We start from the raw sequence: 21,089 nt of genomic DNA on the forward strand, positions 1-21,089 counted from the left end.
CTTTCAGATATCAAGTACACATTCACTGTAGGTGTTTTGAACACAGAATAAACTTGTTATTTTGGGCAGTCCTGTAAGAACAAGCTGCAGTATCCATTTTCAAGCATTTATATTCTTTATGTTCAGTAACAAACCCACCTTTTATTCTCTGCATTTCTTGATAGTATCATTTCTGTTTTATATTTTAGCAGGGAAAAACAGACCCAAGCCTGGCTCATCTCTTTCCACCTTTCTTATAGCAGCTTGGAGGTCTGTACAGCACAAGCCCAGAATGTTACCTGTAAAACTGGAAGATATAAAACTTCATTCCTGAAAAAGCCCACGACTACTTAGTATTTCCATTTCAAGACACTCTCTGTGTAGTTTCCTCTCATAACACAGGAATGGAGTGGCTTCTTCCAATGCAATTCCATTATAAGTATAGTGGAATGTTTTATGCTCCATAGGAAAAGCTGGCCTGGTTGTAACTGCTTAAACCACAGCCTCTAAGCTGCTTTCCCAGAAGTTTCCACCAGATGAGGTGCTAAAGGTTCTGTAGTTGCTGGCACACCTCACTTGCCTTTCTATCCAACACAGTCTATTCCAAAGGTAGCACACTGTTGCTCCAGAAGGGATGACAGGGATGCAGTGAGGTGGGACAAGATGACAGATCCCTCCTCTCCAGCTGCAATGAGCCGGAGAAGGGAAGAGTGTGAGGTGTCACCTTTCTAAGGCAAGTGAAACAGGATTCCAGCTGACAGGAACAAATGTATGTGTTAAAGGAAGCCAACAACTCTCCCCCCTCCCCTTTTATTTTAATGGAAGTGCAGCTAGCTACATGCATCCTAAACTACGGGATTTTCTCTTTTTCTGCTTGGCTTTCTCTCTAGTGAGAGTGACACAAGTGCTGTATCCCAGGATTAACAACAGAGAGCTATAGCTCAGAAAAGTACCTGCTCAAGTGGCAATTTTGCTTTGTAATCAGGAGGAAAATAGATAGTTTTGAATGACAAATACTTGCAAGATAGTGTTTTAAAAATATGGTGCTGCCTTACGTTACAGTCTGATAGAGTTTTTTCAGCAAGTAGATATGTTCTTCTTAGCAAAATAAGAATTTTCCAGTTCAGTTCCCAAATTTTTCTGTGAGTTGACCACTTAAAGCTCACAGCTTCTGATACAGAAAATCTCTCATTTCTGCAAAGAGAAATGAGGGAGAGAGAAAAGCCCACAGGGCTTCTCTTAGTTGCAAATGTAAAATAAAGTAGCTATCACTGGAAAGAAAAATCAGATAGACCACTCCATAGATTGGACCTCACTCTCCTGATTCTATTAGTATTAGATATATATGATTATCAAAATGTTGTTAGTTTTCTTTACAAAAAGCTAAAAAACAGTTATCAAAGGACCTCTACGAGCCTGTTAGATGTCACTCAAGAGCTCTGACTTAGTAGCTTACTCACAGAGATTTATAAGAAATGTCAGCTGTTGGATAAACTGCAGGTCTATTCGTCAACCATCACTGGTTTGTTCTCTCACTGACTGATGGTTTATCAGCCTTGACTCTCAGCTAATATGCAGTTACCCCAATAACTGCAGACATTTGGCTTCCTGCAGAGAAGTATAAAAGGCTCTCAAAAAAAGGAAACATGAATATGTTCCTTCCCTATGCAGGAACCCCTGCCCCAGGATCCACATCCCAGCATTACTGCAACCACTGTATTCCTGTATTACTGCATGATGAGGGTGTGGAGACATTTAAAATTACACCACTTGATGGGCAAATGTGTTCTGTGAATGTGTTCAAATCCTGTGTTTTAGACCTGAAGAACAGTCCATTCTTTTGTGCACGAGAGGAACATCAAGTTCAGGGCTCATCCTCTGTCAGGCAAGAATTCCAATTACTATATGCACACCATAAGGAATTTTGGGATTTTTCTCCCCACCTCTCTATGTTTGTGACTACTACAGCACAGAGCGATCTTTTTAGTCTAATACTTGCTTCTCTAGATTATTTGTAGTGGTTTTTAACTGAAAAATTTCTCTTGAAGAGAAGCCAAATTTTTCCAAATTCTTATATTTTAGACTGCAGATGAGCATAAGCTTTTGTATGCCTGCTTCCAGGTAAGTTTTAACAGAATGTAACTATGAAATACAAGCCTATAACTCAGAGTAATCCTCAAAAAAATTATCAGTCTTGGTTAGATTTAGCAAGGGATTTTTGTCTCCTCTGACTGTCCTTTTTAACATACTGATCTCCTGCATTTTACTTCCATCAATCAAGAACATGCAATGTAATATTTTTATTTCTTTTTCTGTTTAGACAAGCAATTAACAGTTTACACTTCCTAGTTCTTGAGCAATAAACTCTAGGTACAGACCCATAATGTAATTGTGGGTGACTGCTGTAGATACAATTGCTACACAACAAACAAAGTGGGACTTTACACCCACAATATGAAATGAGATGTAGCTACAACAACTGGCAGGTGCTAGAGAGGACAGTTGGGAAGATAAGAAAAGCAGTACTCCACCAGTAAGCAGGAAATAACTTCCTGATTCCTTGTGCAGGCTGCAAAGACAGCCTGTGTTACTAGAGGAGAGAGTTTATTAAAATTATAAGCACCAAAAATCAATATGACAAAGCCTCAGACACCTGTGTTTAACGTCACGAAAGTTACTATTTTAACACTGTGGTGCAGTGTCTCCATGAAATTGGTTTTAGTGCATTATTTTATTGTGGTTTCCTGAAATTTGAATGGTATGAAATCTTTATATTTTTAAACAGGCGGTTTCTTGTTCCCTATCTTTCCTTCCTAGAGGGATTTCCAAAAGAGGCCTAGGAAAATAAGGTATGCAAATTCCATATTGCAGAATAACTTGAACCACATAAATTCTGTTCCTAAATGCTCACATCAAGTCTGAGGGACTACAAGCTCAGAAATTTAGGGAAATAAGAAATTAGAAAGAATGTTGACTAAATCAACTTATCCCTTATTCATAAGGACCGTGTTATGACTGCAGTACATTCTTCTACTGCCTCAATTTGACTAAAATATTCTGTATTAAAATAATCCAGAGTGCTTCAACCAGACTTGAAAGATAAAGATACTTAGTACAGAAGCTCTGAATCAGCTGGAATATCCAGATTTCCGTTTCAGTCTCTTTGTTTCCCCCTTCTGCTCCAATCTCATCTGACAGAAGAAAGCATTTTTCTGGCATTTTTACTTTTTGCCCCACTGGCCTCTATGTGTTCTACCCTCTACTTCAAAAAATTCCTTCTGTACTGGTGTTCCATTTCTGTTTCTGCCCTGCTGTGGGGCTGGTATCCATTTTACTGGCTCATTTCAGAAGACCATGTTCTGTGTTTCCTTATGAGAAGAAGAGAAGGATTAACTGTGGTTTTGATACAAATCTTTACATCACACTTGGCAGTAAATATACTCCAGGTCACCCAGCAGGTTTGGGTTTGAACTGTAAAATGACCTCTTTTTTGGCAAAGATAACAGAAGTATTTTGCATGATAGAGCTGCTAGTGGTCAATAATGTGTCTTTTGACAAGTCTAAAGGAACTCATGGAAGAGACAATTCCACAGGGGGCTGCATCTACAGTAACTCCCCTGGGGTTATAGGCCCACAGATGAGCAAAGTTTGATCTGGTCTTTACACATCCCACATTGCTCAGCATTCTCTGTAATATTATAAAAATACAAAAGTGTACAGTAAGTTCTTTTTTTTTTTTTCTTTTTAAGTAGATACTTTTAAAGACATCTGAGTGTCTGTTGTCTATTTGGCAAATATTTCAGTGTTGCAGCCCAACTTGAAGACCTTCTTTTCTTGAAAATGCAAGTAATCTCTCATAGATTCCTAACCATATTATCCTGCCTTTTCCAGTGTTCACTGACTTTCCTTATCTTTAAATTAAATATTCCATCATAGAGTATGGTGAAAAAAATCCAGAGTTATTGTTTTGCTTAGGAAGAATAGATTTTTCTGCAGGAACAGTTAAAGCAGAAGGTGAACAGAAAGCAGGGTTAGCGGCCTGATCCTGAAGAAGGCCGTGTTTTTTCAATACAGTATATTTAGAAAAACGTTTATAACTGCAGAGAAGAACTCATAATTAAGCAAAAATATATTTTCAATCACAATTCTGTATTGTCCCCAATAATAGGGAAAACCAGTTCTTTTCAGAATTCAGCACAAGATTGCCCAGTGATTTTTTTTTCCAACAAGCAATGTCCCACAGTCACGTGACATCCAATAAATCAGCTGCTTCCCTGCATCTGCCCAACTGCTGGATTGCAAATATCGTGATTGTGCATTTTCTGATATTTTATAAGACTCTGCATAGTCATCTCTTCTAACTTTTGTGCTGTGGTTTGACACCAGCAGCTCTGCTTTCTGAAAACACCCTGCAGAGCAAACACAGAGAGCACCTCCATCAGGACTGTTTGCTTTGCCCTGTTTGCTGTTCTGCCGCTCCCAGCTTTGAACAGGGGAGTTCACACTCACCCAGAAGTGGTTTCAGAACAAATCATAAAAATGTGTGCAGCACATAGAAACCAGTGGCCACTGTTCAAGAAAGTTCTGTCCCTTCAGTTCTACTTCACCAGAGCTATTAAAAAAAAAATTGCTAAACCCACCCTTTTTAATCAGCTGAATTAACAGACTATTGTGGGTTACAGGAGCAGATCCATGTTACATCACTGGAAGAGCCCTACACTGCCCAAAATCAAAAGTTCTGAGACAAGACTCTTCATCAAGTTATTTTTGTCAAAAAGCAAATAAAAGCATTAAACAAATGTTTCTTCTTTGCAGTGTAGTTCCCACTTCTTTGTCTTGTAGTGATGTAAGAAATAGTACAAATACTTTGTACTTCTTTGCCTAACATTAGAATTATACTGCTCAGCCTACAAAAGTGAAATTGTCAAGGTCAAGTGCAGATGAAAATCTTTCGAAAATTCAGAAATTATTTTCAGGAAAGTACAGAACTTGTAGTAGATTTATATACTGTAAAATTAATCCATCTTTGAGTGCAGTTTCTCTTTCAAAAGCTCAACTAGAAAATAAATATAATGCATATGAGAACTTTTTATTGATACATTTGATCAAAAGTAGTGAGGTAAACCTGAACCCTTCACAATGAAACTCATCCAGAAAATGGTTTTAGTTTAGAACTGCTGTCATACACTAGGATCCTCACAACAATGTTCTGCTGCAAAAGTATTTCAACATTCATCTCTGCATTAAAAGTCAAGCTATGTATTTTTATTGTATTTATTTTAGAATTATATGAACTTAAAAATACATGCTTTTGAATGCACAGGCAGACATATATTCACAAAAGGAGAAAAAGAAAAGGTCACTTTGTCAAAACATTTTAAGTGTCTTGAGAAACAATATGAAACAATATACCTTAAAGGCATCTCATCCTTTCCATCTATGTGTCATTTAAGAGTAAAATATACTTCTACTGATCCTTATCTACTTCCCATTAGTTCTGTGAAGTGCCAGCAGGAAAACAAAAATGAAGTTTATATTTTGAAGGATTTCACTTACCCAATTCTTTAGAAACTGGAGAACCAGCTGATATATCCCCAATCTTTGCAAGGCTGTCATAATACGCTCTTCCAGCCACTATCATAACTGGGGGTGAGGAAAAAAAAGTGTTAAAAGACATCAAAATATCTTCCATTTTTTATTAATCTATGATCCTCTGAAGTCTTGTAATCCAGGGCACAGAGAGTAAGAGAGGAGGATATGGCAACAAGGAAATCTATCAACACTTACACTAGCCCCTGTGCTCCTGCTAATTTGTGAAACCAGGAGACAAAGACAGAACACCAGAAGACATTAATGAAGTTTCAGCCTGTTATTTAGTTCCAACTTTCATGCAGACCCAGGGGCAATCAGCATCCAGTGGGGAGATTTAGCCATAAGCCGTTGGTCAGGACATAATGAAATTCCTTGGTACCAATAAAACTGGAGGAAAAACCCCAAAATGCAGCCCAAATTTACCAGAAATGCCAAGATCTCTTGTATTGACCAGGCAGAGCAGTGATGTGAGAAATGGCAACTGGCCACGAGACAAGGGACCTGTCGTTGCCACAAGGAAACCCGGAGCCCTTCAAAAACAAATTACCATTTCCTGCTTAAGTTGGCTGTTACAGGAACCAATAAGTTCTTAATATATATCATGAAGGTTCCAGTTATTCCCAGTTAATCATTTCCTGGTTATGGCTGATTTAAACAGCAAAGCCAGTTTTGCCAGAACGAACACGGAAATGTCAGGACTCAAACTGCAGGAAGGCCAGTGGGGACAAGCACTTTACTCAGGGAGTAGATCTGCAGTGGCTGCCCTGCATCTTCACAGTGTCTAGAACTGATCTGCACCCACGAAGAAAAGAAATAACAAGGACAAACTGGCAAGATTTTAATGCAAAAGGGCAGTGAAAAATACTTATTTAAGTTAGTCTTCATAATTTTTTTGTACTAAAACATTCTTCACCAAAAGGTAAAGCCAAGCAGACCTGCTGTTGACTTTAGAATACTTTTTTTTTTTTTTTTGAGAGGAATATAATTGCCAATTATAGGTCTGTATTCTGTATTTTATGGCTTTTACTAGTAAGGTGACATCTTTGGTCGCATAACAGTATATTCACTGAGAAGTCTGAGAATTTTCCAAATGAAACAAAGATTCTTTTTGAGGCTCTGTTGCACTAGAAAAGGGTAATTCCTGCCTCAGCTCCATCTCATAGGTGCTCTGTGTTCAGTCTTTCTGAACTGAAGAATTATGGTGGTGCTATGGTGGAGCACAGTGTGCCACCTGCACAAGGAGTTTGATGCCAGTCCAATTCCTCCTATCTGTGTTTCCTCAAGACAGCCCCAACTCACTCTTTTCTCCTAATACAGGTACTAAAAAGGTGAAAAAAATGTGTGATTTCCCCTGTGCTAACCAAACTAAATCAAGAACTCCACTTTTTACAGTCCCTTCACCAGTACTATGGCTTTTAATCTACTGCAGAAAAGGAGCTTTGACCTTTTGTCCATAAAATATTTAAAAATACACTATAAACCTATTGGGAGATCTCCCAAGTTTTATGTTCATTGTCAGCCTACTCTGGCTTTTTTTTTTGGAAAGCTACAAAGTGTTTGTTTAGCAACAGAGTATTTACTCCGTGCTCCAGATCTATTTACGCCGCTCAGGACTGATGGTGGAAAGATTAACAATTTATGAGAGTCCAAAGATGACTTTGCAACAGTTGTTGCAACATTGCACACGTCCCTTGGAAATGAAGCCCTCGTGGCAGCTCTGCTTTATCAGCCAGTCCTAAAGGCAAAGGTGCCAGAACACAACACCCCCCGGCCTCTCCTCTGTGCTCTGCACAGTGATATTGTGAACTCCTGGTGACAAACTGAATCAAAAGAGGCACAGTGTAACATATCAACAGCAAAGTGTGTGAAAAGCAGGACCCTCAGAAACTGGTATAGAAATATTTCAAGTGAATATGAAAACACTTTTTGCTACTTCTGGCACTACCTGTAATTCCTAAGGTCAGGTATTAGGTAACCACGTGTTCATCCATCAGGTTAGGCACTACTACAGGTAAATCAACATTTCCCTGTTTTCATCTCCAGCAGGCTCTGGTTTTATCTTTTTTTCTCAAGCCTGGCCTAAAATTTGCATGAAGAGAGATTTTAATGTCTGTTTGGCTATGCACTACTTCTGCAGGATCACATTTCTCAGAGTACTAGATTACATGTAGGGCAAAGACATGCCATGGGCTCGAGCGAAGCAAAATTAGAGACATTTGACATTGCTTTAATATGATATCAAGCAGTTCAACAGGTCTGCATGGGTGAAATGGAGCAAGCTCTAGCAGGTCCTACAGTGTAGGCTTTGGGAAACAAGAACCCAGTCCTGGAAGCCCCTTCCTAGATAGTTTCTGTGAAGTCAGTGATGGAAGTAAATAACTGGATTCTAAAATGTCCTTAAATTCAAATATATTCATTCTGATTTTGAATCCATTAAAAAATACCATCAGGATTAGCATGGGCAACAACAACAAAAGCAATCCACTACTGCAACTCATATTCATTCACATTGTTCTGTTCTCAAGGTTCCTTAGGCAGTGATGTGTACAGGTGAGCAGGAACAGGTCTAAGGATGTGAAACATCTTTGGAAGATATTTTCAGTGAAAAACCAAGAATATCAAATTTACATCACTTTGGTGGTTTTTTTCCATTTATGTTATTATTCTAATATGGGTTATTTAAACCTACTTTCAGTTTATTTTGCAGTAGCTCTGTGCCTAAGTGTTTGTGAGGCAACTTCCTCACAAACAGTGGAAAAAACCCCAAAAGGTTGGGGAGAAGGTACATATGTTTGTGTGTTTGTGCTTGTTAATTGTTGTTTGTTTGTTTTTTCTCTTACTATACACATCCAAAGTTCAACTTGGAAGTTAAACTTATACACAACCCTCATGTCTAATATGTATATTTAAATGAAAATTAAACAGTCTTTCTGAAGTTAGCACTTAGAAAACTTACCATTAACAGCTTTTTCATAATTCTTCCCCAGATTTATTAAATTCCTCAGTCCTGGGTTGAACTGTTCCATAACATTCTAGTGAAGAGAAAACAAAATTTGTGTTATAACAAAGGCAATTTAACAGTGCATGGAAGTGTTTATCTCAGTGTCACTTAGGTCTAGTTTTCAGTTTCATATGTACAGCATCCATTTGAAAAGTCTGTGGATGGATGAAATCTGGAAGATTTGGGATACAGAGGAGAGCAAAGGATGGAAGGGAAAAAACCTGAGTATTTAAGATCAACAAACAGGAAAAAAAAGGTAAACTATTTCACAGGGGTAGAAAGGAATGTGGCTGTTTATAATACAAAAGGATGTCAAGCATGTGATCAAAGTTTGCACAAAACTGTCTTCTATGGTAGGTGATGGTGGAATAAAGATGAGAGAAAAATCTTTATCCATAAAGGTTTTTAGCCATAGTCTTTGCAAAAAGTAGAGAATAAGTTAAGCTATGAAGTGGGAATCCAAATTTGTGTTTGCCTAAAGCTGGGAGGTGAAGGAGGGAGAAGAAGCTTTTGCCCACTCCCAAAAGGAAAATCCCCCACAAAGTTTGAGTTCTCTGTACTCAAAAGCTTCAGTTTCTCCTCTGTCTGGTCAAAGACAACTCTCCTCCTTCCCCCCAAATCAATATTGCAAAGTTACTTGCTATGAACACTGCAAAAGCAAAAGCAGCTGCTATAAATGTAGCAATTATTCACTCCTCAGAATCCTGTTCTTTATATCTTGAACACATGTAGCATAAACAGTGGTATTCCAAAAGCAATTCTTTTATGACACAACTCACTATTGTTCACACAGCAGAACTTTCAAGTTCAAGGAATTCAAAACAGATGCTTTCTGTTTACAAGAAGTACAAGACTCAAGATAAGTGAAATAGTATCAAGCTTTTGTCTGTTATACTACTAACAGAATGCAAATATTTATGTTTAGTACATAGAGGGACCAAAAAAAACCAGCAATACCATCACATGTGTCTTATTTTCAGGCAGACAGAATTTTATTTAATTTTTCAAAGATAGCACTATACCTAACTCTATTCCATTTAAAAAGTGAAGAAAAGAATTAGCTCCAATAACACTTTAACAGTCATACTGAGTTAAAATATAGATTTTAAAAAAAAATAAAACTATTAGATTCCAATACTAGTAGAGTATAAATCAATAGCAGACACAGAATGACAATACCTGGCCCCTCTGCCTTTGTGTACAAATTAAATGCAACTGGGATTGTTTTCTGGTCTGTCCCATTAAACTCTCACCCACCAAAATGCAATCACTGCAAACAAACCAGCTATTGTCCCCAGGCCCTTGATTTGTGTTAACTCACAAACCACATCCAGAAATCATTTGGGAAAGTGTGTTTCAGGTTGGGCCAACAATGCCAAGGGCTATTTTAACAACTTAACAGCATGGATATTCAAGCTGTAGTGTCTGGGAACATCCCTCCTCCTGCCCCAGCTCTGTAATTTGCTCCTGTCAGTGTTGCTGCTGTGCCTGTTGCCCTCCTCGTTGCTGAGGCAGTGGGACAGGGACACACTTGTTCCAAGGAGCAAGTTGTTTCTTCCTATTCCAACTTTTTCCTATTTCTTCCCAGTTGTGTACTAAAGATGTCTGTTGCCATACGTGGAGTCAGTGAATCACAAGGAAAAAAAAAAAAGTTGAATTAGGGGATTGTTTTAGGATGGAGAGTTCTGTATTTCAAGGATATTGGGAAAGGAAGGTGTATGATGGTGGTGTGTATTCATGGCAGGTAAGAATTTCAATGTCACCTTGAATTACCACTCTGTACTGAAAATAATTTTCCTGAAGGACAGATTCTGCCCCTGTTAACGCTGCTCCTTGAAACAAAAAATTAGAGTAAAACCGTTTTTGCTGCCTATCCAAAAATTCTAATGGTAACATGACACTTATTTGTCTTGAAGTATTGATTTTTTAAATTACTGTCTTAAACATTCAGAGGTTAATATTTGAATTTTCTTGACATCTTCTAATTCAGATTTCAAACAAAAAACAGTGATTGCACCTGTGTCATTAGTTTTCATTTGGAAGGAAGTGAACAAAACCCAATAAAATTACCCTTAACAGCTCCCCCCTCTGAAGCCAGGCCCCACAGCTCTTGATTTTCACTAGACTCACTCGATCCATAGCAGTTTTCCAAGTACAGCAGACACAGACTACCCTGTGGGAACACAACAGCTCCACCGAAACTCAAGGGACTCAGAGGAAGAGCTCCAGTACATCACCTCTGCTCACTGTGCACGTAAAACTGCTGGGACAGATGAAGAAACAATTTACAGCTCAGTGCCTGCAGTGGCTGGAAGGAGTACAACTAATGGATCTTTTCTCCATCAGACCAAGCAGTCTCTGGAAGTGTTTCAGGCTTTGCTCTGCCACAGTGGTTGATTGTTAGCAGAACCAGTCTCCAGACGTGAACGCCCGAGAAACGGCAAAAACCTTTGCAATGGAAATTCCCCTTTGGAATCTGCTTGGTTTAACACAGGGTATGGTTTGCTGATCCTCACAGCACTGGGCAGGGCTCGTCTACTTTCCTGCTAAGGGTTGGTGTTTGATAGACTTAGCTCTGTTTGATAGACTTAGCTCTCCCTGACCCCCCGCCAGGTCTCCAAGGTGACCCAGTGGAATAATTCTGAGATTATTTCCCTTTCATACATTAGAAAGAAGCATAATATGTGGAGGTTTTTTAATTTCTACTGAAGACTAGATTCTCAAAGCAAACAAAAAACCTGGCCATGCTTCTAGTGGTCTTTTCATACAGTTAACCACACTTAACCACTGGCTGTCTTTGAAGTACTGCCCAGGGAGAAGTATCTAGAGCACTTTTTCAAAAAGGGGAACTGTCACAGGCAACTCCCTCTTCAGGATCAGGTATGAATTTGATATGGCCAAGACATTTCAGATCAATTAAAATTATTGTAATATTTTATTCAGCTTCAGAAGTTACAGGGGACAAGAGCAACTCAAATCAATTTGTACAGTTGCTTTTTCTTACAGTTTTAAAGCTTCTCTTGCTTGTAGTCTAAGGAAAAGGTCATGAAAATGAGTGGGACTGAACATAAGTGCAAAATTTCAAGTCATACATTAAAGCTAGATCTCAAAACTTCTAAAAAAGCAGGACAGAGGACCAAAGAAGAATTTCTGATTCAGAGAACCACTAATTTAAAATTGTCAGAAGTCTCTGAAAATAGCACAGTCTTGTTATTTGTCATGGTGTACACAGATGTGGAAATGAAACCTCTGTCTTAATCCAAATAAAGATCACAAGGTAAGAAAGAGCCTGGGAGAGACAAAGTGGTTCAGAATACATTGTTTGACCGTACAGTGAGCACAAAACCACGGCCTCCTAATTGTCAATCGTGTGTCCTATATTCCAGTGACACTCTACCTCTCATGGGCAGAATAATTAACGAGAAGAGGAGGCATATGATCAGATCCTACAGCTTTCTATTATTTAGGATGAATGGAAATAAAGGGAAACATTTTCAAAACAGACAACTAGAAACATGTTTTATGCAGAGACCTTTAGAGTTGGCAAAAGGGACCTCCCAAGAAAAAAAGCATAAGTGAAACCTATTCTGGTCATTTGAGTCATTGAATGCTCATATAATCTGTTATAAAGTTGCTGTGTGCCTTTCACATCATGAAGCCAATGTGAGTTATTCAGCCTGGTAGCACAGAGCTGACTGAGGAGGAAGAAGCCTTGTATTTCCACTTCTTGTGTGTAGGTATTATATCTCCCACAGTTCCTGATAGTCATATAAACAACACTAATCTTCAAAACAAATGACAGCCATTGTAAAAGTACCTTCCTGTAAATGCTCAGCATTGCTTTTTACTTAAAGACACACCTCACTGAACAATAGCTCAGCAGGTATGAACACAACTGAACAATGCATAGACTCCCTGTAGATTCAAGTTTACATCCTGCAGGCACTTTTGCAAGAGTGAATAGCAATGTATTTGGGTAGAAATCTGAAATTATAAAACTAGCAAAGTAGATCTTGATGTACATCATCACTGATATTACCATCACTATAGCTGTTCATAGCTAACCTTTGTATAGCAACTAATGATTTAATTTAAATTGCTTTTTCTTAATTTGAAAATGAGTAATTTTTTTTTTAAAGTCTACTGTTGCCACATTATGTCTGAGAACCCACTTGAGGAGATTCAAAAGCCATAAAAAAGGTAAATCATACTTGAAGCATTTTGTACATTACTGCATTTCACCTCCTGTAGCTTTTGAAATCCATAATACAGTTTTCAGAAGGGCACAGTTGAGCCCTCAGCACATCTCATGTTAAGCTATTTCAGTTTTAAGTTAGCTTAATATTGTTTTAAAAGAATTTTAGTGGAATGGAAAAGAATAAATTAAGGTGCCAGTGTTTATTCAAAAAGACTAACTCTTATGACTAATTACCAATCATCTTGATGGAACATTTCTTGTTTAAGAGAAACATTAATATGTCATCCATCGCTGTGCTTCAAATACAGACTTTTCCAGGTTATGAACACCTGCCCAAGGATAGACTCTAAGTAGGCATAACTGTAAGTAAGGTCAAAAGAGATAATTTGCACCAAGGTGGAACTGGATTTTACACACACACACAAACTTCTAAAGGCTCCTCTTCTCACAAGTTAGATTTGTATTTCAGGGATGCTAAATGACAGCCTGACTGCAGCATGTGCTAGGACCATAGGTGAATTTTAGTTTTGGTAAATAAGTCTGGTAGTTTATTCTAATTGTCAGTCTTTTTAAAATATGGAAACATGGAATTTGGGACTTTAAACAGAATTTATCAGATATATTTCCAGGATAAAACAATATAGGCTGCCAAAGTAATTCTACAATGCCCCTGAGGAGAACACATCCCTCCACTGAGCAAAGGGGTTTTTTGGGGGGGCTGTTTTGGTTTGTTTTTTTTAGATTATACTTTGGTTGATAATCGAAATTTCTGAGTAGGATTCACTTGAATACAGAGCGATAGATCTTTAGAAACCAAGATTAGCAATGCCAGTGAATCACAGCTATCCTGCCATTCTGAAGAGCTCCGGAAACCTCAAACCACGGGAGCACTCGGTGACCGCCTGCCCAGCCCTCAGCTCACACAGTCAGGACAGGTCTGGAACTCAGCACTTTCCTGTTTTGTCCCCTTTCCCCTGCACTCTGTGTATGTCCCAGCTGGATGCCAAGTAGTTTTCCCCCACATACAGCAGATAAAACAACACTGTGTGTGCTGTGGGGACACACCAAGACATAACAACTTTCCTGGGGTTACGAATGGAGTCTGTGTGCGAGGGGGTCACACAATGTCCCCTCACATCACGTCACATCACCTCGGTGAGCGACAAGGGCAGGGCTGTGTCATACCAGGGAACCTCTGAGCAGTTCCTTGGCAAAAGGGAGGCTGTGCCCTCTTTAGTCATCGACTCCCACACCCTTGGGCTTCATTTTGCACGAGCCATTCCTATCATGCGTTAGGGCGATTCTTCAGGTATTACATAAAGCGTAAATGTCAGCCCTGGGTTTTGTGTGTGCACACATATTTGTGAATTATGTTGTTTACTTAGTCAGGGTAGCTGAAAAACATTGAGATTTCTGGTGTTGTTGCCAACAGAAAGGAAGAACAAGATAAAAATAAAAGGGTCACCTGATGAATTCTGTGAGTGTATTTTGAAGCTTTGTATAACACAGGTTACTATGTATTTAATAAATCCAATGGATTAGCACTGTGAGAAGAAAAAAAAAGCAAACACACAACAAAACCTCCCAAAAATAGCAGACCAGCAAGGTATTAAATTTAATTTTCTATTACTTTTCCAGGTCATCCAAAAGTTGATTTTTTTTGAGAAGTCCAAAGCCTGTGTTCAGCCCTGCAGCACAGATGCCATCACTGCATTACACTGAATTGGTTTTCCCAGACCAAGACTTCCTTTTGCTGGTAGGAGAGGCACAAACAGAAGCTATGAATTTCATCCATCCCAGCATGGTGTTTCAAGCAGGGCATTGCCAGGATGGCACAGCAGGAGCAGAAGTTCCACGAGCACCACTGAACAAAGCAGAGCAGGCTGAAGCACAGCACAAAGAGGTGTTCATTTGTTTTAGATGAGGGAGCTGTGATTACAGTCACAGCCAGTGCTGAATACACAGGCTACTCCTCTCTGCCCCTAAGAGGTGACAAACTTTTTAAGATTTCAACTTTGATATAGAAATAACTGCTTTAAAGTAGATGCTGAATCCATTTTCTGTCAGAAGCAGCCTTTATACCTTATCTGGATAAAGTTTCAATTTTTAATGAGGGCAGGGCAGGAGGGTTTCCAGGCCTGTGAGTTCAAGCTATGTGATACAACATACCAGACCTCTCAACATACCTACATAGAAGGCATTTCATCACACTGTCAACACTAACTTTGTATTACTGTGTTTTTGCTGGTTATTTCAATCTTAAGTATCCCTTTGAATTAGTTTAAAACACAAAACAAAAGGGTAAACTTTCCCAGGAAATAAGTACTGAATAGCAGGGAAGGTTTTGCTTATTTAGAGGTCTGTTATTCCTTTAAAGCCTATTTTAAATCATACCCATTAAAACACACAGGATACTTTCTTCCCCCTCCTCTGTAAAACTGTTTTAGCTACATTCTAGAAGTCAATACACAAGGTAGAACATTCTTTTGTTGGCACAGCCCTGAACAGTCAACTTCCCAGGTTTCTCTTCTGTGAGCCTATATTTACAGGGTGCTCTTCTGAGAGAGGATTTTATGTTTGCTTATGGCCTTGCCACGAACGTAACCGATATCAAAAAGCACCAGACTGTTTAAGATGACCTGCTCTGGTTCAGAGGACAAATTTTATAGCCAGGTAATCTCTCTTTTTTTTTTTTTTTTAAAGTAATTTTGCATGAAACTGATATCTAAATCCAAAGAAAGTAAACAGCAAATACAACATGTCCCCAATTAACCCGTGTAATCAAAGGGGTAAAGTTGACTTAAGTGTGTTGAAGAACAACAAAAGTAACAAACATCAAAATTTACTTCCAGTAAATCTTTTCAGAGACCTTTCAGTGATGACAACAACATCTTCAGAAATATGAAAACATTTGGTAGTAAACCAGTAAGGTTTAGTAAACAGTAAAATAGAACAACCCCTCAGAAAGCTTTCCTTTGGGCTCAAAGCTGCAAGTGCACTGCAGCTGTAAGTTAAATTTGCAAATGCATCCACTCATGCAAATTTGAGTGCTTTCTCTAGTTCAACACACTGTACAGAATGAGGATTACGGATCCAATGCTGCCCAGCCAAAAGTGTGATTCTAAAGGGAATTTTGCCCAGTTAGAATTGATGTGTTTTGGAAGGACTGCACTCATAGGGAGAAAAAGTTGAAAACAAGCGTCTGGTGGCCACAAGCAAAATATTTTAAATTCTACAAATAACGAGGCATTTTGGAAAGTTCAAAAGCTACCGACACGAATGGGGCTGCCCGCAGCAGCCGGTGCTTTGAGGCAGTGCTTGGGTGCACCACCATAAATCTGATTATCAGCTCGGGACGCCGGCAAGCAACTTAACTCAGCGTTGAGCCATTTTTAGGCTGTGGCCCCTGGTGAAGAAACGGTTCAAGCAGAGGGACCACAACCACCAAACCGCCTTATCACCAAAACACAGCGAGGGAACTCGGGAGAACCGAGGAACCGGTCTGAACGCCCGCCTTGTCCCGGGGCTGTCGCGGCCGTGCCCGCCCTGGCTGGGGAAGGCGAGGGGCCCGACACACCGGGGCGGGCCGGATCACTCACGGAGGGGGAAACAGGGAGAGGGGCAGAAACAACGAGAAGAGAAGGTCGCTGCGTTTCCGCGCGAGGAGCCGCGGCCGCCCCGAGCCCGGCGCGGCCCCCGGGGCAAAGGTGGGAGCGGGAGCCCCTCCCCGGCCCGCACTCACTTTGTACGTGTTCTCCGTCAGCTTGTTCACCTCCTCGGGGTCCCGGGACATGGTGCCGGCGGGCAGAGCTCGGTCCTGCGGAGCGCCCCGGCCCCAGCGCAGCGCCGCGGCAGCCTCGGCTCCCCCTCGGCCGCGAACAAACTGTCAAAAACTTGCGGAACCAGCCGGGGCAGCGCCGCCGGGGCGGGACCTGCGGGGCCGCGGCTCCCGACGCGGCAGGACTGGCTGGGCTGGGCGGGGAGCGACGGGATCGCATCACCGCACCGCGCCTCGCCGGGCACGGCAGGGCAGGGCAGGGCGGATCTCCTGGACGGCCCGCCCGCCGCTACCTGAGCTGCCACCTCCTCCATCCTCCTACTCTTCCTCCTCCCAGCTTCCCTCTCCGGGAGCCCCTGCCCCGCTGCCAAAGCCCAGCCTGGGCCGTGTGGAGGTCATTGCAGCTCTGCTGGTGCCCCAGGGAAGTCGGAGGTAAACTTTTTCTCCCAGCAATTAAGCGAGGATTCTGTAGGAATTAATTAGTTAGTCTTGTCAAAATTAATTAGTGTAACCCTAGCGATGGTGGTGAGGCGAGGGGTGATCCCCTTGCTCTCTTCCACAGCAGCTTCCCATGAGGGGGGTTTCTCAGAGCCCCTCAGGCACGGGTAACAATGTCTTTCTCCCGGATCCTGGCCCAGTGCCCTGCCCGAGCTTCGTGCTACATGCTACATTTTCCTATTTCTTTCAAATACGCACCCATAAAACAGTGCCCCCAGTCATCTTTCCTCTGTGAACTGACTCACGAGACCTTCATGAAGCAGGGCTGGTGAGGAAGGTTTTGGGAAGTTGTAAATTTTTGTGGACCATAAATTGGCCAGAGATTGTGAGATTAATTTAAAGTATGTTAGTTGGGATATCTTTCTGATAAAGTAATACCAGCACTACCTTGAAGGACCTTGTGGGAATTTCATAACCTTAGGTACTGAAAACTAGATTTGGTGCTGGGTGTTGAGTGTGTGAGATGCAATCACTGTACTGACACATTGGCCATCCCTCTCTTGGTTTCTGTCTTTCCCTCTGATTCCCCCACTTTATTGCAGCAATAAAATCATGGTAGGCAGAGAAAACTGGACTTGGAACAGAACCCTAGATGTTGGACTCTGATGTGGAAGGAGGTTGTTACCAGGTTTCAAAAGCTGTAAAAGTGTTTTCATTTGAGCATTGGAGGTGCCTTTAGAATTACAATTACAATTTACTATATTGAAAAAAAGTGGGCACTTAGAGTGTTATCTTGAATGCAGCTAAATCTCAGGGCAGAGAGGGGGTTTTATGGCACTTCATACTCCCAGGTAAGGTCTTTGCAAACTTCTGGTAGGTATGGTATTAATTGCCTTTCAATTCAATTTATAATGTTATCTTATAGGCATAATGAATTATTTTGGGCCCAATTCTACAATTTATGTTCCCATTAAGCAGTGTTTGCTCATACAATCGGTTGTCTAGAATGTGATGTGGCTGTTTGCCTGAGCATGAGGTGAAGAGTCACAAGTCTCTTGTCTGAAGAGTGTTTTACAACTTTGGAAACAGATCATGCCTGGGTACTACTGCTTTTGTGTTACCATACCAATGCTTGGAAAGGATCTCCCTCCCTAACAGGCTGGCATTCAGATTTGAAGGAGCAAGTACCCAAAGGAAGATGTAGAATAGGTTTTCCTTTTCTGATTCTTCCTAAAGGAGCTGGGAATGTGCTGTATAGCAGAGAGTGTTATTCCTGTTAGGGACAAAGCATTTCTCTTTCCTCTGAACACTGTGGAGCTCTGGGAGCTCACCTGGCATTCAGGGTGTTTGTTTCAGTTGGCACACTAGGTTCAGTCATAGTAAATAACAATGTAAGTGTTAATGAAATATGCATATCAGAAAGAAACTATATGGACAGGCAAATCCAGCCTGTACTTGTAACACAAACGTAAATATTTTGGTCTCTTAATAAGGGATTTTTGATCCTACGTTGTGTTAAGATTAGTGTTATGTTAGATGGAGTCAATCCTGATGTGTGCAAAAACCAGGAAATTAGAATGGTCTGATTACTTCTTTTGACGCTTACTTTTAATACATATAGGGTTTCATTGTCCAGAAAGAGGAAGAAGGAAATATTCTTACTTGGGTGGTGAACCCATGTTGCCGTGTAATTATGTCTGTTCTTTTCATTGTGTCTCAAGCAATAATCGCTTGAGTTCAGGTTAGAGGGAACCTGGCAGGTTAGTAGCTTACCTGGTCCAGTCTCCCATCAGAGTAGGGCTAATTTCAGCATTAGCTTGCTCAGGGCTTCATCCAGGGGAATTTTGAAAGTCTTCAGGAAGGAACAGTTGAGGAACAGAATGGAGAGTTCTATTTGAAACAACCTGTAACATGGCAAGTAAAGAAAATCATCTACAGTGTTACAGGAGACAATAATTGTTAACGTTTCATGTGGGTCTGTCCCCTGAGGGAAGTCACCCATCCAGCTGAGCTCCTCTAGCTTAACTAACATCCTCTGTGTTGTAACGAGAGCTTGGATATTAGACTGTGACACGTTGCCTATTGAGAAAACAAAACTCCTTCCTCATTACCTGCCCTTCTGCCTCACATTACACTTTCCTGACGTCAAACTGAAATGTTTGTAGGCTTGTAATTATGCATAATTCCAACAGACCCCCTGTTTCAAAGTGATGACTTGGACTTCAGCATCTCCTGGTCTCACTCTTGCCATGGTTAAAAGGTGCTCCTGGCCCTTGGCAGGTGGGTATGAACAAGAGCAGCCAGGCACAGGCACAGGGGCTGGGCTGGGACTGAGGCCGTTGGCACCTGAACTTGGCTTCCTGCTTGTATTCTTGGGCAGTGCCTGCTCTGGGCCCGGACCCAGCAGTTCATTCCATGTTGGCCAAAGGCAGAACCACATAGATTTAGCAAAACTGCTGTCAAGGGAGGGACTCACTCAAAATAAGTGCTTATATATATTCCCTGCAGAAGGCCAGCTCTCCCTTGCAGCATTTAAGTTTTGGAACATGAGTAGCAGCAGTAAAAATTTCCCCATGTCTTGTCAGCCTTATAGAACTGAGATTGTAGTGAGAAAATTGTATTGTTGATATAGCTTTTGAAAACGTATGTACTCAGAAATATTCCTTTGAGTATTTCTTTAAAAGCAGTAATGATTTGATGTGTGATTGTTTTCTGTACGTGTCCTGTTTGCATGCCAGTGACATATTCAAACCTTCTTTGGAAAGGTTTAAGCATGCTGGAAAGGCCCATTAATGTCAGCTTATCATTAGATCTTTAACATGTGTTTTGAGTAGCTTAATATGACTGTAACTAATTACATAAATTGTGGCTAAGCAGTGATCACATATGCATGATACAGCCAGCTGTGGCCTATTTCATTCCCTGTGGTCATTAGCAGATGTTTAACTTGATTAAGGAAAAAAAAAGTGTACACAGTGTGTTATTGAGTGATGTCAAACAACAGAGTCAGAATAAAATTTTCTGAACAGGAAATTAAAGTGACTCTACCAGCTTGCTTTGCTGATTGATATTTTCTGTCCTCAGTTGACACTTATAAGGAATTATTCGAGTATTTTAATCCCCTTCAAACTGACAATACAAATGTACACTGAAACTCACATAAAGTGTCATTTGATAGAATTATATAAAACTTCTGAAAGTTTACTGACCCTTTTGGTCTGAGTCAGCTCTGGATCATTTAAAGGATTTACACCGTTTTTTAATTGATGCAAGCAAGCACAAAATCATTTTGTTCCCTGCTGTTCATTGTCCTGAGCTGGTTTCAAAGCAAATGAGCTGTCACTCAGACTTATAGGTTAGTAAGATACTGTGATCTCTGGTCAAGGAAGACACTTAATCAAATGCCTAATTTAAACGTGTAATTAATTCACTGTATTTTGCATGGTTGAATCAAAGAAGTGCAAGATGCTTTTGATTAACTCCTCTTTCTCCAGACTAAAAATAGGATGATGGTTTTATCTTGGAGATGAGTGCTTTGGATGCTTGTGTTTTGTGTCTCAATTGTCTCATGTTGCAAATTATTTTGGCAGATTTATAAGATGAATTATATAATCGATTTCATAATTGTGGTTTGGTTTTTTGAGAGTTAAAAAGAGTGTGTGTTATGGAAGAATGGGTTTTTTAAAAGGTCTTTTTTGAGATTGCCTAGAATATAGACAAAATTTCACATTCGAGGGAACCTAATAAGCAGTACTGCTAGCTGTGCTAATAGTTTTCTGCTGTTAATTGAAATATTTAGTTCAAAACTCTTATACCCACACATTTTGTGACTGCTCATTTCTTGCTGAAAGTAGCGATGCTTTAATTCGCGTGCTGTGCCCACTAGATGGCAAGCGAGCTATGCACGAGGGAGGAGAAGAAACATCATCTGCACGCACAAGGCTTTCTCGAAGTGCTTTATAATGTAACAAGATAGATATTAGTGGTAAGCAACTGAAACAGCATTTATGTTGCTCAGACACAGCCTTAGAATTTTTTCTCAAGAGTGTAAGTGCTGTTAGTATGTTCATGTTATTGAAACTTAAACGTACCTTGGGATCTGT

The 21,089-nt window shown here is 40.3% G+C and overlaps 1 protein-coding gene across 1 annotated transcript in view; it reads right to left on the bottom strand.

Annotated features, from left to right (window-relative positions):
- Nucleotides 1–16,804, bottom strand: part of BAIAP2L1 (BAR/IMD domain containing adaptor protein 2 like 1) — a 34,904-nt gene extending 18,100 nt beyond the window's left edge. Inside the window, exons 1-3 of the mRNA XM_032704008.1 lie at nt 16,513–16,804; nt 8,528–8,603; nt 5,536–5,622 (exon numbers count right to left, since the gene is read on the bottom strand). Coding sequence (XP_032559899.1) covers nt 5,536–5,622; nt 8,528–8,603; nt 16,513–16,563 — 214 coding nt within the window. The 5' untranslated portion in view covers nt 16,564–16,804. The remainder of the gene's footprint in view (nt 1–5,535; nt 5,623–8,527; nt 8,604–16,512) is intronic.
- Between the last annotated feature and the right edge of the window lie 4,285 nt (nt 16,805–21,089).

This window comes from Chiroxiphia lanceolata, chromosome 16 (assembly GCF_009829145.1).
Source record: "Chiroxiphia lanceolata isolate bChiLan1 chromosome 16, bChiLan1.pri, whole genome shotgun sequence".
NCBI lineage: Eukaryota > Metazoa > Chordata > Aves > Passeriformes > Pipridae > Chiroxiphia > Chiroxiphia lanceolata.